Raw genomic sequence first — 16,713 nt, 5'->3', positions numbered from 1 at the left:
ATATTGAAGAAGTACGGAGCCCCTTACGGAGCCCCTAAAGGGACATGGTGGTGGGAAAAAAATTCGGGGTGGGAGGAAAATTTTTTTTGCGTTCTCTCGCAAAACTTTTGCGTTCCCTCGAGAAACTTTGCGTTCCCTCGCAAAACTTTTGCGTTCTCTCGCAAAGATATTTGCGTTCCCTTTTGCGTTCTCTCGCAAAGATATTTGCGTTCCCTTTTGCGTTCTCTCGCAAAGATATTTGCGTTCCCTTTTGCGTTCTCTCGCAAAGATATTTGCGTTCCCTCGCAAAACTTTTGCGTTCTCTCGCAAAAGATATTTGCGTTTTGCGAGGGAACGCAAATATCTTTGCGAGAGAACGCAAAAGTTTTGCGAGGGAACGCAAAGTTTCGAGAGGGAACGCAAAAGTTTTGCGAGAGAACGCAAAAAATCTGACAAATATTTTTTCCTCCCACCCCAAATTTTTTCACTCAATCTGATTTTTTCCCACCACCATGTCCCTTTAGGGGCTCCGTAAAGAAGCGTTTCAGGGCCCTTTTGTAATTTATTCGTGCACAGTGCCAGGATGATGTCATCGGCGCTGTGCCAGAGACGTCATGAGCGTCCTACTGCCGAACATGGCGGACTTTGATACCATTTATGAGTTAGAAGAAGAAGATGAGAGAATTGTGAGTGAAGAACATCTCGTCAGATACTGTCCCGACCCTGTGGTCATGCGTGGGGCTGGTCACATCACCGTGTAAGCGTATGAATGCGGCAGCACCGCTGTTAGTCACTGTTAGCTCATATCTGTGTTTGTAGCCTCCATGCTAAGCTCACTGCACGTTTTTGTCGCCAAGTTGTGGTATCAAAATACACGTAAGCCGAGCTTCTCCAGCTGTATCCTGACAGTGATTTTAAGCGGAAGAATCAGCCCTCCTAACCCGAAGCCTTGTTGTTAGCACAGAGATTTATGGTTTTATTGCTGGCCGTGGATAAAGGCTGCCCCGCAACCACAATCAAACTCGTTAGGACCTTCGCTTTAATTTGAAGTTGTTTGGTAACTGTACTGTACGTATGCTGAGGTAAACTTGAGAGATAATATTTTAATTAATGCAATATTTTCTTGGGACAGTACTAGTACCTCTGCAACTGTCAGTTATGCACACATTTCTGAAGTTAAATCACCACCTTGACTAGTAGAGCTAAGTTTGAGTTATTTTATTATTTAATGAGGTAAACAATGTGATATTTCTACATGGGACAGCAGAGCCTACTGCAATGGATTATAAACAGACATCACATAAGACACTTATACAGTCTTCATATTTCCTGGCAATTCAAGTTAAATTTAGAAACTGAACTCTCTCACTTTGTGTGGTCTGTGTGTTGCTTGTCAAGTCTTTAATGACATTTACATCTAACTGAAATTAAAGCTATCTTTTTTTCCTGTCATGACACATCAAGCCTTTGTTTGGAAGGTAATCAACCACATAAAAAAAAATAATGCTTTGGTAAACATGAGTAATTATGAGAGAAGTCTAAATTGTGACATTACGTCATAATTATGAGATAAAATGATCATTATCACATAGTCAATTGACTGTTCATGCCACAGTTTTGAATTTATCTCATAATTTCATTTTAGAATGTCATAATTTAAACTTTTTGTCTCATAACTATGACTTAGTGTCTCATAATTGTATTATTTATTATGATGTCATAATTTTGACTTATTGTCATAATTGACTAGTTCAACATTTTTACTTTTTATGTCATAATTTTAACTTTTTATCATTATTATATCAAAGTATCTCTTGTTTACAAATGCATTATATTTTTGTTATGTGGCAGAAATGGCCTTCAATATCTTTTCCCCATAATCATAACCTTTTTAAAAAATCTGTGTTTGCAGGTTTGGACTAAGCAACAAATTTGACACAGAGTTTCCTTCTGTTCTCACAGGAAAGGTAATGATTTCTGACTCACATCTACAAAATAAATCATATTAAATTTGATTTATGGTGTGAATAAAATATCTTTCCCTGTTGACCTTTACACCATTATTCACCATGGTGTGAGCTTTTGATTAATACAGAATCCTTTGATGACGTCTCTAAAATGGTTTTAATCCAAGTGTGCTGTGTTTTTGCAATAGAATCTGTCAATAAGTAAACCGTCCAGGGCTCCGGTAGGCAGGGATCCCAGCGCTGGGAGGACACAGCTCCTGGTGACAAAATAATGAAAGAAACACTGTGCCGTCCACAAGAATAGGAAGCTTCCTGGGTCGGACGCAGAAATACAAAAAGGCTGCAGGGGGATGAGCAGGCCGAGGGAAGTGCGGGGCAATAAAGCGGAGCTCCAGTATTGTGACCCAGGGTGACATATGACGGATGAGGTCAGGATTATGATGACTGAAGGGTACAGATCAGGCCTGCTGGGCTTTATTCCGAGTTCTTTTGCTGTTTGCAAAGAGACCTTTGCATCCTGTCATAAAAGATTACGACCCTGGTTTTATAGCGTACATACCCAGAGAGGAATGAGCAGCCATTCATGTTGTTTAGACGGCGCAGCCACAGGCCACGGGCTTATCTCATCTTTTTGTCCTCCCTTTGCCCTGAGAGTGTCAGAGCTCGGTTGGCAAGTTACAAGCGTGCAATTGCAAGATCTCCAGAGAGCATCTGCAAACATGGAAGCTTTTCTTAAAAAACAGTTCCAATGACTTTTTATGGAACTCCTTTTATTTTTCTTGTATTTTTTTAAATGAATGTTTTGTTTTTATTTTGCCATTTATGTTCTATTAAAATATTTATTTTTTTATTATATTTTTATTTCTGTGTTTTTAAAAAGTATTCGGTTACTAACAATGCACAAAGAATCGTTTACTGGCTTATTTACAGTCCTGTTTTGCTCCTCTCCCATCTGCTCTAGGTTGCCCCAGAGGAGTTCAAGATGAGTGTCACTCGAGTAAATGCTTGCTTGAAGAAGAATTTACCGGTCAATGTGAAATGGCTGCTCTGCGGCTGCCTGTGCTGTTGCTGTACGGTGGGCTGCAGTCTGTGGCCTGTCATATGTCTCAATAAGAGAGTGAGTCCTTCCTCAGACGTGACCAGTCCTTCCCCCATGAATCTATATTAATTACTTGTTGCCTCATTTGAGCACCTAATAAATAAACCCGCTCAGTGAAGAGGCAAATAACAAACTACATCCACTTATTAACTGTGTGTTAAACTGATATATGTCAGATGTCATGGCTTGTTGAATTGTGGAAAGGTGGTGATTTTACAACTACAAATTTTAAGTTATTGGCCATGACGTGCAGCTTATAAGGTGCTTAACTACGAGCTTTGGCCCATAAATGTTTTTGAAGTCTTCATGCCCTGCGAGTTTTATTGGCATTTGTTAAACATGTTTGACAGGGTGATTAGCTTAAAAACCTGTGTGTGTCTCTATTTTTGTTCGTGTATAATTATTAATTTATATGAGCTAATTTTTGTTTGTGTGTTTCAGACGCGAAGATCCATTCAGAAATTGTTAGAATGGGAAAACAACAGATTATATCATAAGGTAAGCTCATTGCAGAATTAATCTCAGACACATAAAGATAAGGACAGCGGATCATCTCCAATTTAGCTGCCATGTTGAGAGTTGTTTAAGTCTTGGTGTGTGGTGGATAGCGATCATTAAAATGACTGCTAGCATTTGACCCTGTCAAATGCTTGTTGCCCTCGCAGCCATTTTGGTCTGATGCATTGATATAGTGCAGAGGCTGACCAGACTGTGGAAAGGTCAGCAGTAAAAAGCCACGTTCGTTTTGTTGTGTCTCGAAGCTTTGACTGGCAGCAAGTAGCGGCGCAGACACGTTAAGGAAACTCCGCTTAGCACTGGCCACTGCTTGACCTCGGCTAACCCTTGTGTGTAAAGTGTGTCTGAGCATCTGAAGTGCTTGTCTATTTTGAAGATCTACCGCACGGCTTGTCTAACCTGTCTCTTCCTGTGTCTCGCCTTCAGCTGGGGCTGCACTGGAAACTCAGCAAGAGAAAATGTGAGAGCAACAACATGATGGAATATGTAAGTTCATAGATTTATTTAGATTTTTTTCATGAAAGTTACGTAACTGTAATTAAAAGTAAATTATTTCTTTTCCATTTCAGGGCTCTAAGCTGCTACCTAAATGATTGCAAATGCAGCACAGAATTAAATGTGCAACAATAATTTAAAATCTAAGAGACAGTTAGATACTGTATATAAGAAACAGAAATACTGTATATTTTTATGTTAAAAACAGGCATGAATACACTTTTAAAGCGGTGATATTTATGTGGCACAAATACAACCATATTCATTAAAGTGATGGCATCAAATTGTAACTTATTTATGGTAAATACAACTAGAAACACAACCTATTTTATGGTACCTTTCAAAAATGTTTTTGAAAGATGTCTTCTATGCTCACCAAGGCAGCATTTATTTGATTTGTATTTAAAAAATACAGTAAATACAGTAATACTGTGGAATATTATTACAAGTTAAAATAACACTTTTTCACTGTTTCTGCATCATTACTCCACACTTCAGTGTCACATGATCTTTCAAAAATGATTCTAATATGCTGATTTGCTGAAATGTAAATCTTTTGTAACATTTTAAATTTATTTACTGTCACTTTTGATAAATGTAGTGCATCCTTGCTGAATAGAAGTATAATTTCTTTTTTCTTTTTTTAAGTCTTACTGACACCAAAAGATTTGAACGATAGTGTCTATAACTTAATTTCGTAATCACAGCACCTGACTGCTGTTAAAAGCTAAAGTAGGAAGCTTTGCACTCTGAACTGAAGCGTTTCTGAACAAACATGTTTATCGAGCGATTCTGTAATTTGTAACTAAAAGAGTAATTTGACTCCTAAATGTTTCATTCAGTCTTTTTTTTTTTGTCTGGAGATCTGCATTTTCTTACAAAGTCAGACCATAAAGTTGTAAATCACGAGGCTGGTGATTTTTAACCCTCAAGTTGCTTGCTTAAAGGTCCCCTGAAATGCTTAGAAACACACAGCGTTACTCTGTGTTGACGTCATTTTAACTGAAACAGGAAGACAGAGCGGGACATATTAAGCAACCCCGCCCCTTTTTAAAATAGCCAATAGCGTTAGTTTATATCACAGCTTGGGCTAGAGCCGTTGAGCTCCGTAAAGCCACATTTGACAGGGTATGCCAGCCACAATCTCATCCATATTGCTATAAAATATAGCATTCTGTGTAGAATTCAAATAGCTCCGATACATTTTGTGGTCTGCGCCGACTCGTGCATGTGATCCGCTCCGGAGCAGAGTGTGTGTGCGTAAAGCTGCATTTGACAGGGTATGCCAGGGACAATCTCATCCATATTGCTATAAAATATAGCATTCTGTGTAGAATTCAAATAGCTCTGATACATTTTGTGGTCTGCGCCGACTCGCGCATGTGATTCGCTCCGTGCTATATGTGATCCGCTCCGGAGCAGAGTGTGTGTGCGGTGCGGTGGTTAGCGTGACACAGAGCGCAAAACCAGACTTTTTTTTTTCCTCAATGGAAAGCATATTTACACTGTTTGAATCATTCCCTGTCCCCTGTATGGTGCACTACGTGCCATTCACATTGTAAAGAAAATACTAATTCTGTGGACAAGTGACCGATTTCAGCCACGGCTTCAGCGTCTATTTTACTGTGTAGGGGGCGGGCGCTTTGGATTCTAGAGAGCATTTGATTGGACAGAAAGTTTGATGAGAAGCTGAAGTATGATGTGACGTCAAAAAAAATCTTTGAGCCGTTTTGACGGAAGTGAGGAACTGCAAGCTTTGAATGCTTATATCTTCTAAATGCGAATTTTGTCACTGTTTTGGAGCACACTGCCTTATAGATAACCTTAAGATGAACATATTGATACTAACACCCAAAAACTTAAATTTTGATTTCATGGGGACTTTAACATTGCCTATTTTTCTGTTTACAGGTGATTCTTCTAGAGTTCTTACCAAAGTATCCTATATTCAGACCTGACTAAAGGACTTCTACTGGATCCTCGTGGAAGGCCCTTCATTCCTCTCCTTAGTGCCTTGTATATATGTCAGATTGAGGGTCTTCACTGGGTTTCTACAAGACCCCTTCTCCCAGTACCTTGTACATTAGAATTCGCAACACTGTCACTTTGCTTTAGAGCAGATTTTGCACATTTCCTGATGGTAGTAGAAGCGCTCCTGTGTTGCACTCAGAAGTTTTGTTACATATAATGAGAGATGGGAAGAAAGCAAACTCTGATGCTGTTTAAAAAGTGCATTTACCCCAAAGAGCCATCAAGTCCTCCCCACATACTATATCATGATATTGTTAAGAACAAGGTACCTTATGGTGTGAATTTGCGTTATGTTAAAGGACAACCTTTTTTAAATCAGACGTGTAAGTGCAGGAGTCAGAAGTGTGTGGTGTTTTAATGTTTTCAGAATGTGATGTCTAGCATTGGGGCTTTTTGAAGCTAGTGCAGCAGATGTTTGAACTAGCTCAGCACCGTGATCTGGCGCTTTTGCGATTGTCTACTACACGGGGAAGTCAACAAACTAACTTGTAAATATCATGGACAGGATGTACAGTGTGGTTTACCATGTTTACACTATGTATGGTTATTAGCTGGTTATTAGTTTTTCGCCAAGATATTATTGTAGCATAGTTTGTTTATAAGCCGTGTCTCTGTAACTTTAAAGTTTATATGGACCTGTTTACCCAGTAAGCCATAAAATGTACGTACAAGATGCCACTCGAGTTAGGGCTGAAAATTGCACTTGAGCACACGATTGTCCTTGAGGTATTTGATATTGTGTGTTTTAAAATGATAACATATGCCAATCAAGCTAAATTTGTTACCAAGAGTAATGTGTCATTCATTTTTGCACCAAGTGAAATTTACCTATTCAAGTTTTTGTTGGAACATAATTTGTACCCTGTATTTTTTCTTCGTGTTTTGTTTCTGTTCTTTCAGTACAGCATCATCTTGAAGTACGTGTTTTAGTTGTGTTCATGGATGCTGTATGCTGTGGTTCTGCTCCTGAGGTAACTACACACACAGCATTGTATATGTAATGGTTAAAACTGCCCCTCATCTATTTTCTATAACTGTATGACATCTTTGCTCCACTGTAAGCATGACTGCGTTAGTTGAGTGCCTCTGTAGATGGTCTTGAGAGGGAGCTGTGCTTAAGAGGAATGATTCTTTGCCTAGCAATCTAATGGAGAGAAAGGAATCTGCTCTCAGTACTGGTTCTGTTAAAGTACCTGTAAATATGCTGTATGCTGTGGTTCTGCTCCTGAGGTAACTACACACACAGCATTGTATATGTAATGGTTAAAACTGTCATTCATCTATTTTCTATAACTGTATGACATCTTTGCTCCACTGTAAGCATGACTGCGGTTAGTTAGTGCCTCTGTAGATGGTCTTGAGAGGGAGCTGTGCTTAAGAGGAATGATTCTTTGCCTAGCAATCTAACAGAAAGAAAGGAAATCTGCTCTCGGTACTGGTTCTGTTAAAGTACCTGTAAATGTTTGTCCCTACCTAATCCTATGGAAAGCTTCAATAAATTCCTGATTTTGATGTTTTTGAACAACATTCTCTTTATGTGTATATATGGCCGTATTTAAAAAATGAAGAAACATTAAAGGAAATTCATATATATATATATATATAGGTAACACTTTACAATACGGTTCATTAGTTAACTACTTTAGTTAACATTTACTAAGCATGAACAATACTTCTACAGCATTGATTAATCTTAATGTAACATTTACTAATACATTATTAAAATTAAAAGTGCTTGTTAACATTAGTTAATGCACTGTGAAATAACATGAACTAACAATGAACAACTGTATTTTAATTAACATTAACAAATATTAATAAATACTGTAATAACTAAACATGTATTGTTCATTGTTTGTTCATGTTAGTTAATACATTAACTAATGGAATCTTATTGTAAAGTGTTGCCTATATATTTATATATTATATATAATGTACAATTTTAAGTAATTTTCCTTTATTTCTTTATAATTTTTAAATATGGTCATTCATTGTTCCATTAATGGGTTAAAAATGGAAGTTATGAGGTTAACAGGTAATTTGAGAGCAAAGTGAATAGTTGACTTGTGCAAAAAAAATTTTAAAGTTTATTTTTAAGGCTTATTCACTTTATATGATAACTTTGCTATCTGTGTTATAGTATGCATAACTAAAACTTTAACTACTGTTTGATGTCACAGCTTTATACAGTAACAGCAAAGATTTCAAATCAAAAGTATAAAAAAAAAGCTGTAGAGTAATCCTTAGAGTTTAAAGTATTACTTTAGAAATGGAAATAATCCAAACAGATTAAATAGATACCTGCTTTTAAAGTTGTGATCTTAATGTTACTTTCCGTCAAAGATAGAACTGACCAATTGGTTTGCATTATGTAGAGCAGGGCTGCAAAGAGGGGAGTGAAGAATAAACGCAACTCAGCATGAATGATTCAGATACAAACAGCTGCATTTGAGATAGTCTGTTCATTTTCACTTGTGTTTTATGGATTTTACGCTTCTGAAATGTTCATTTAGCAACAGCTTACTGCATAAAAATAAAAATTACGTTGAAATGTTGAGTTTTATATGGGCTCTAGGGGGCAGGCTAAGACGCAATGAAGAATGTGTAGCGGTGTGAGTGCATGAAATTATTGTTCATTGTTTGTTCATGTTAGTTAATACATTAACTAATGGAATCTTATTGTAAAGTGTTGCCTATATATTTATATATTATATATAATGTACAATTTTAAGTAATTTTCCTTTATTTCTTTATAATTTTTAAATATGGTCATTCATTGTTCCATTAATGGGTTAAAAATGGAAGTTATGAGGTTAACAGTTAATTTGAGAGCAAAGTGAATAGTTGACTTGTGCAAAAAAAAAATTAAAGTTTATTTTTAAGGCTTATTCACTTTATATGATAACTTTACTATCTGTGGGAGCAGTGTGAGTGCATGAAATAAAAAATTTGGCCTAAAATAATGTCTGAGAATGTCCTGGTACATGACATGTCACATGCATGTCATCGCTCGCCCTTCAAACTGCTCAGATGGTGTGATACTCCACAGGGCAAAGCTGCAGATATTGCCTGGGAATCAAATCACCACAGGGACTATAATAAATGATTTGGGAGTGAAATATGTGGCTTTAGCATTAATTCTTGAATAACAGAGAAAAGCATCACCGTGTAAACCAAACCGGGTTAAGATGCCACTGTTCTGGCAGATGAGATTTTGATCTCAAAGCAGTGTAGAATAATTCTCAGCAGATTACATGCATATTATTATGAAATATAAATCATTATTTGGAAAACTGCTAGTTAATAAAATTATAGAAAAGACCTAATAGAATCAATTACAACTATATTATACTACGAATCAGAAGAGTGAACATAAAACAGCCACTGCTTAGAACAAGGACGTAATAAAATAAAACACATTTTTATTCTGTCATCATAACCCTTTCACATTTGCTGTGCTTGTCCAAAGACCGAACATCATTGAAATGTACTAAAATGCATAAAAAATTAAAAGGGTTGACCTTACAGATATAAGAGGCAAAAAAAAAAGCATTCAAATAAACATTCTACAGTTAATGAAAGGCCAAAGATAACAATTGTCATTTTTGGTATACAGGCAATTAAGGCAGGTGTGGATCAGTGTGTTGGTACATATTCATAGCCAAGGCACCCAAGAGATACATTCTTAAAAATGTGTCAAACTAGCCAAGCTGTGGTTTAAAAAACAGTCCATACTATCACCCCAACAGCAACTACATAGTTTTACACAAATGTAACTAATCTCAGAACATATAACAGTGTAAAAAGTGTCATCAGAGGGGCCATCAACATGAGAATGTAATGTGGTCCAACTCCAGGTAGTCAAAACAATTACTCATATTTATTACCTCACTACTGACCACTCAATCATAAACCTTCTAAAAGATTATTACTGGTTATATATGGAAACAAGAAGTTCCATACTATAATATACCCAGACAAGTGGCATGATAAATATAACTTCTTGTTAAACAGGAAGTCAAGCTTGTCCAGTGCCCTCAAGTGCAGTTCACACTTTTTCACCATTACAGCTCAACAAAATGCACTGCACACTTGTGAAACACTGAATGCCTACAGTGGGTTAAATAATATCAACCTTTCGGCTTGCTTTTAAACCTTGGGTCAATGATTGTTAACAGACGTCCTCAGTTCTTCAACCTGTTCTTAAGAGAGGCCACGATAATGCTCAAGACATCTCTTCTCCAATAACAGACTTGTGCATCAACTTAAAATCCATCTTGCGGTGGACCCAGTAACAGTGATAGAGCTCAGGCTAGTCTTTAAACCAGGCTGCCAGGCCAGGAGACCACGGTCAATGTGACTTTGTTCTTCTGCAGTTTCAGCATTGGGATCAAGGAGGAGTTATTCATGCCAACTGTAGTGACTCCATTCACAGCCACAATCTCATCGCCGCACCTGCAGGAGAGCAGGAGGGAGTCAATAAACAAAGCATTTCATTTTATAGAGGCAAACTTGCTGCACTTTGTGGTCAGTAAGATGTTTTTGAAAGAAGTCTCTTATGCTCACCAAGACTATTTATTTGATCAAAAATCCAGTATTGTGAAATATTACAATTTATAATAAATGTACTCCATTTTAATATATTATCAAATTAATTTATTCCTGTGATGGCAAAGCTTAATTTTTTTCTTACTCCAGTTATCAGTGTCAATAATTCAGAAATGATTCTATGATGCTGATTTGCTGTCAAGAAACATTTCTTCTTCTTATAAATATTTGAATACATTTGTGCTGCTTCATATTTTTGAGGAAACTGTGACTTTTTTTTTACAGTATTCTTTGATGAATAGAAAGTTCAAAAGAACATACTTGCATCCTTGCTAAATAAAAAATTTATTTAAAGAGCAACAACAAAATCGTCTTACTCACCCCAAACTTTTAACTAGTAATGCTGATAAAGAGGACAAGAGACTCACTTGAGGCGTCCATCAAAGTGAGCTGGTGTTCCAGGCACTATGGTCTTAATGAAGAAGGGCTGCTGGCCACGACTCTCCTCATATCCTCCCACAATACTGAAGCCCCAGCTCTCACAGTTGGTCTTCATCAGCATAATATCACGACACCAGTGGATGTAACTTGGGATTAAAATATATGGTCAAATTATGAATTTTGCTCATGTTTAAGCCCATACGGTCATATACTATCTTAAAAGTTATAGAAGAGGACATCAAATTTGAATATTGCACTCAATCAATATCACAACATACCCAGTGGGAAAAAAAATTGTACCTGGGCAGGCCCAACCAGCAGGTCCAGAGAGGAGCCCAGTTAATGTCATCCTCTTTGGGTCCCTCCAGTGTGTCCATGTCTTCTCTAGTGCTGGATTCTCCATCCTGTTCCTCCTCCTCCTCAGCAAAAGTTTGGATGACTTGCAGCGTTACTGTGTTCTGAGCAGCCTGAGTCTTTAGGATGGTCACCGCCTCATTGTAGGTCAGATGGGTCAGGTCCATACCATTTATACTCAGCAATACATCACCTGGGAAACGGCAGCCATGACATCACAGTTAACTCAAGCATTGCACATGAAGTTCACAGAGAAGAGCATTTTATATGGAGCCATGACTGAGGAGAATAACCTGTTTTGATGGTGCCATCTCTGTGTAGGCAGCCCACCGGCTGCACGCTAGTGATGTAGACAGGCAAACAGCTGCGGCAGTCTCTCCCACCTGCGATGGTGATGCCTAGAGAGTGTCGAGGTTCCTTCTTCAGACTCACTGTCTTCTCTTGACTGGAGAACCCAACTGGAGGCTCCTGAATCCAGATAATGCGTATTAAACAACTTGCACAACACAAATTTACTCAAAAGAAATGTTTTAATGTGGATTTAAGTAACAACAACTTTCACCAGCAGCTGAATTAAGTACAAGTATATGCACAAATAGTCATGTAAACACTGCACCAGTCAATTTTTTTTGCGCAGTTGGACTAACAGATCTAGATTTTGAAATGCGATTGCAACTTGGTTTTATCTACTATGAACAATAACTTTCAAAAAAAATGTATAAGAATTTATTTTTATCTTTTAATGTTTTTGATTGAATGTCTCTTATGCTCACCAAATTTGTATTCATTTGATCAAAAATACAGTAAAAACAGTATTTTTTTCTTTAAAAAATAAATTGTACTGAATCCACACTTTTGAACAGTGTACACACAGTAAACAGACTACAGCTGGCCTTGCATTGTGAGCATGCTTTGAAAAACAGAATTGATGGTTTAATCCTTCAAATATTTGATTAAGTATGGTTACAGTTGTGTCATGTATACTTAAAAGACTGTACCTCAACTTACTGCAGATCCACTGTAACTGCGCATGTAAGTGTGCTTAATGATTAATGATAATTGAGTGTTCTGAAAAGGTCTGTACTTGGGGGATGGGTGAAAAGTGAAAGCTTAAGACATGTGCCTGACTCCTGCGGTGAAAACATTTGTAAAAAACAAACATCCCAGATCCAGCTGCGAAGCAGAAAGATGCGTTATGTGAGCGGCTCGGACACATTGCCATCGTAACTCATATATTGTGGCAAAACACTCTCCTTCAGTCATCTTCTCCCGGTCTTACTGGAGTCTCCAGACCTCCAGAGGGGGAGGGGCTGCCTCTTCCTACCCAGCAGGGTGGCCCTTCCTCCCAGCATGAGCTCAAGCTTCATCTCCACAGGTGAAAGCTAACTGTCACCAGCTTTGATCCCCAGCTACAAACAAACACAGTGGCTGCAGCAGCTCAGAGAGCAGCACCCCTGCCTTTTGATCAGGGATGAGTCCCAGTGAGACAGGGGGGCATCTGCTTTCATCTCCCACTACCCAGCCTGTGTTTGCTGCCTCTGCCTTCAGCTGGTGAGGAAGTGTCACAAACGCAGGGTGTGACTGGTCTCTGGGTGAAAAGTCACCTCGCGCGCACACATGCACAGGCAGCACAACATGCAACCAAGCTTTTGCCAGTGAGTCAAACTGTAACTACAAAACACCTTTCTTTTACTTTTTGATCCCCTTTACAATACCGGGTATTGTATGACTACCTCATAATACAATAAACTACATCATAATATGCAAAACACCCCAATACATGTTAATTTAATAAATTGCAATCCATGAAGATATCATAATTTATGACTGAAAACGTGAAATTAATTCGGTCTCACTGATTTGCTGAATCTCTCTTGTATGGCTTTCTTCACTTTTGGCCAGTGTTGTATATATAAATTACTGTTCAGATTTAATACTTTTATTCAGCAAGGATGCATTAAATTGATCAAAAGTGACAGCAAAGACAAAAAACAAAAAAAGTCTATTTCAAATAAATGCTGTTCTTTTGCATTTTGGGCAAACATTCCTTTGAATGAAGAATCCAAAAAAAGGTATCACAATTTCCACAAAAATAGTAAGCAGCACAGCTATTTTCAACAATGATAATAATAGGGAATGTTTCTTGAGCAGCAAATCAGCATATTAGAATGATTTCTGGAGGATCAAGTGACACTGAAGACTGGAGTAATGATGCTGAAAATTCAGCTTTGCCATCACAGGAATAAATCACATTTTAAAATATATTAAAATCGAAAACAGTTGTAATTTTTTTTTCAATTTTAGTTTGTAATAATAACAGTATTTCACAATATTATTGCTTTTACTGTAGGGTGGCCATATGTGCCGTTCATAGGGGACACGTCCTGGCCAGGATTTTTATATTGCCTAAAACATCCAAAGTAGTTTGACCAATAACATACAGGTATTGTATATACTCGTCCAATCGTGGCACGTGAGAAGGTGAGCTCTACAGAGAACGATCAAAGCGATGCAAATACGCGCAAGTGTATGTTCGTTCGACTTGAAGCATCGCTGCGCACCGATCATTGAATGACACCAAAGTACTGCGAGAGCGATTCGAAAGCATAAGGAGCCGTCTGCTCTGCTCTCTATAGCTCTCCTGAATGTCATACAACGATCGATCTGCACAGTGCAAACAGCCAAAACCTGGATATTTTAGGCAATATAGAAATCCTGGCAAGGACGCATCCCGTAAAAATGGCCCGTATGGTCACCCTATTTTACTGCCTTTTTGAAGAAAAAATAAATATATTTACTGACGTCAAACGTTTGAATGGTGCATATATATATATATAGAAGCAAGAAGCAAGAAGCAATAGGGGGAATGGGATTGGGAGTGAGCAAAACTTAAAGTAAAGTAAGCTAAGTAAGCATAATGGTAGGCCGCAGCTATGACTATTTGTGCCTTTAAACCTGTCTACATTATGCTTTAGGACTTGTGAAGCACGCTTTTTACCTTCATGTATTCGGATCGTCGTCTGAAGTACTGCGGTTCCGGGACCCTCCTGGCCCCTCTGCTCTGCCCCTCACCACCCTCCTCAGAGAGATCAGGATGTCTCATCACTACAAAGTTCACACGCATTTCACATGCCTGCCACACACATAACAGAGAGCATAACAATCACTTACATTTACTATAAAACCTTAAATCCTATATATAAATATCTCAATCTAGTGTTTAAAACTAACAGATTGTATTAATAGTAATTTGAGATATCCACTTTTTCTCTCTGAAGTGATTCTGTCTGTCTGTACCTGTATGATCTGAGCTGCGCTCTCTGGGGTGCCATGTCTTAGGTCCTGTCCGTTGATGCCCAGCACTTTATCATTGTTCCTTAGTTTGCCATCTTTGGCAGGCAGTCCCCCAGGCAGCAGGTCCAGGATGAAGACTCCTGGCTCCTCAGATTTACGGATGAGTTTGATGCCCAGCGGTTCAGAGCGCTCACGCTTTACCAGGGTGACCTGGATGATGGTGCCGTGGTTCTGGTTGGGATTGGGTGATTGTGAAGGGGGAGAAGCTGAGGGTTGAGCGAGATGTTCAGGCCGGGGCTTGAAGCCCTTCTCCTGCATGACAGTTAACCTGACGCGGGAACATGACTGCCGAAGCACAGCGATGGCACGAATGTGGGGGATGGATGCCAAACTGACATCATTCACCTGCAAAGATCATACTGTTAGCTTGAGGTCGCAAAGCAATAAAAGTAGCTACAGATTTTTTCTTTTGTATTGTGTCAAGTACAGCCAAGTGAAACAGATTATCAATATATATATATATATATATATATAAGACAGGGACTTGGTTCTGTCCATCGTTTATCGATTGGGTGGAGGCAGATCTAAATGCAAGCTTGATTGTATGAAAGGGATGGGGTTTATGTCTGGTACACGTCACCAGAGAGAAGTCTGTAGGTTCACTGGAAGACTGAGTTATGACATTTGGATTTTAAACATTACAAGTTCAAATTGTAGTTCATTTTTTTAAATGCAACATGTATGGATGAATCGTTTACAATAAGACAAATAAGAAGCATTTAGAAATAGGGTGATTTTCCATTTTTGCCAACTTTACACCCAACACCTATAAAGATCATCTGGATCATTTTGGTTCATTACGCTTCATGTTTAAAAGCTAAAACAACACAAATATCAGTATATATCTGATGTTTTTGAGGAGTTTTAATGTCAAAGTCAATATTTGTACTTTCTTGGACTCAGTCTTGCCTCACAAAATTATCAACTCAAAATATCAACTCATGAGGGAATTCAGGTTAATGTCTAACCTTTATTTTAGATCCAACCAGTACGCTTTGTTCTCTCTAAAGAACACCATATTAAAAGATCCTAAAATAATGCTGTTATCAGGGGCGGCGCCAGATAATTTTGAACACAGGTGCTGAGGGGGTGCTAGATCACTGACAGGGGGAGCTGGGCAATTCAGGGCTCCAGACTCATTCTTCCCACTGGTCGCTCTTTTGCGACGAACTTTCTCAGGTGGTAGCAGGAGCACGTGTTTTTTTTTTTTTGCTACAACATGGGATTAGTCATTGCATGCTGATGAACTTTTATCATAGTTTAAAGTTATATGGAAATGAAAGTGGTTAACATTCAACCCGTTCTTTTTCATCATCAGTAGTATTATTTGTGATTTGAATTTTGTGAAGGGGAGTTCCTCTTTTGCTGTGTTATAAGCCTGGCTTCGGATGCTTTCACTTTCGATTTCGGGATCTTGTTGTCACGTTTTACAATAAAAGATAATTGAAAACTCTACACTCGAAGCGCTGCGCAGCTCAAACGAGTTGCCTTTTGATGTTTCTCATATGCAACAGAAATGGCAGCATATGAGTTGAACAACGCGGTGGTCGCGTCAGTGCGACTGCTCACAAAATTCAGTCACACAGGCAGAAAAAATGGTCGCAGTCTGGAGTCCTGCAATTAATAGTAAATATAGCCAAAACAGGTTATTATTATTTTTTATATGAATAATAAAATACATTTAAGGAAAACTCGCCCACTCTATTTTGTAATATTCTTTAATTTTGTAGTCCATATGAAAAGGTATATTTCTATTAAAAGCACGTCCATGTGGAGATGGCGAGTCAGCGTCGGCATTCGGCAACTTCATTTGCACCCGACACTGACTCAGAAAGCGTTTATTAATAAATAATTAAAATGTCTTCTTTTCCCCCCGACACATTCATAATCATTTTGCCGGTGCTTTGAGGCAATTGCTTTATGCGCGAG

General features: G+C 38.2%; 2 protein-coding genes and 1 long non-coding RNA gene across 6 annotated transcripts in view; 1 reads left to right on the top strand and 2 right to left on the bottom strand.

Annotated features, from left to right (window-relative positions):
- Positions 1–562: 562 nt before the first annotated feature.
- Positions 563–6,050, top strand: LOC107751994 (cysteine-rich hydrophobic domain-containing protein 2-like). Its single transcript, XM_016567817.1, has 6 exons — positions 563–736; positions 1,892–1,946; positions 2,908–3,063; positions 3,487–3,543; positions 3,988–4,047; positions 5,968–6,050. Exons 1-6 carry the CDS (start codon positions 594–596, stop codon positions 6,016–6,018), a joined length of 522 nt encoding a protein of 173 aa, XP_016423303.1. The 5' UTR covers positions 563–593; the 3' UTR covers positions 6,019–6,050.
- A 23-nt stretch (positions 6,051–6,073) lies between these two features.
- On the bottom strand, positions 6,074–7,632 carry LOC107751998 (uncharacterized). The gene is made up of 2 exons (XR_001641324.1): positions 7,541–7,632; positions 6,074–7,280 (listed from the first exon to the last, which is right to left on the bottom strand). It is a non-coding gene; the product is annotated as an uncharacterized LOC107751998 (long non-coding RNA).
- Positions 7,633–9,489: 1,857 nt separating this feature from the next.
- LOC107751992 (ligand of Numb protein X 2-like) overlaps positions 9,490–16,713 on the bottom strand; it is a 19,652-nt gene continuing 12,428 nt past the window's right edge. For all 4 annotated transcript variants that reach the window (XM_016567812.1, XM_016567815.1, XM_016567814.1 and 1 more), the window contains 6 exons: positions 14,728–15,129; positions 14,429–14,563; positions 11,724–11,898; positions 11,377–11,623; positions 11,064–11,222; positions 9,490–10,542 (listed from right to left, as the gene is read on the bottom strand). In XM_016567812.1, the coding sequence (XP_016423298.1) occupies positions 10,407–10,542; positions 11,064–11,222; positions 11,377–11,623; positions 11,724–11,898; positions 14,429–14,563; positions 14,728–15,129 (1,254 nt within the window). In that variant the 3' untranslated portion in view covers positions 9,490–10,406. The remainder of the gene's footprint in view (positions 10,543–11,063; positions 11,223–11,376; positions 11,624–11,723; positions 11,899–14,428; positions 14,564–14,727; positions 15,130–16,713) is intronic.

Source organism: Sinocyclocheilus rhinocerous, unplaced genomic scaffold (assembly GCF_001515625.1).
Source record: "Sinocyclocheilus rhinocerous isolate Xijiao unplaced genomic scaffold, SAMN03320098_v1.1 scaffold662, whole genome shotgun sequence".
Lineage (NCBI taxonomy): Eukaryota > Metazoa > Chordata > Actinopteri > Cypriniformes > Cyprinidae > Sinocyclocheilus > Sinocyclocheilus rhinocerous.
Note: the sequence above shows the minus strand (reverse complement) of the source record. Positions and strands in the feature narration are given on the sequence as shown.

Bases quoted from the DNA above. Each gene is read 5' to 3' on its own strand.
- LOC107751994 (XM_016567817.1), top strand. From the start codon at position 594: ATGAGCGTCCTACTGCCGAACATGGCGGACTTTGATACCATTTATGAG. The intron at 1,947-2,907 runs GTAATGATTTCT...CATCTGCTCTAG, and splicing joins CTTCTGTTCTCACAGGAAAG to GTTGCCCCAGAGGAGTTCAA. The intron at 3,544-3,987 runs GTAAGCTCATTG...TCTCGCCTTCAG, and splicing joins ACAACAGATTATATCATAAG to CTGGGGCTGCACTGGAAACT.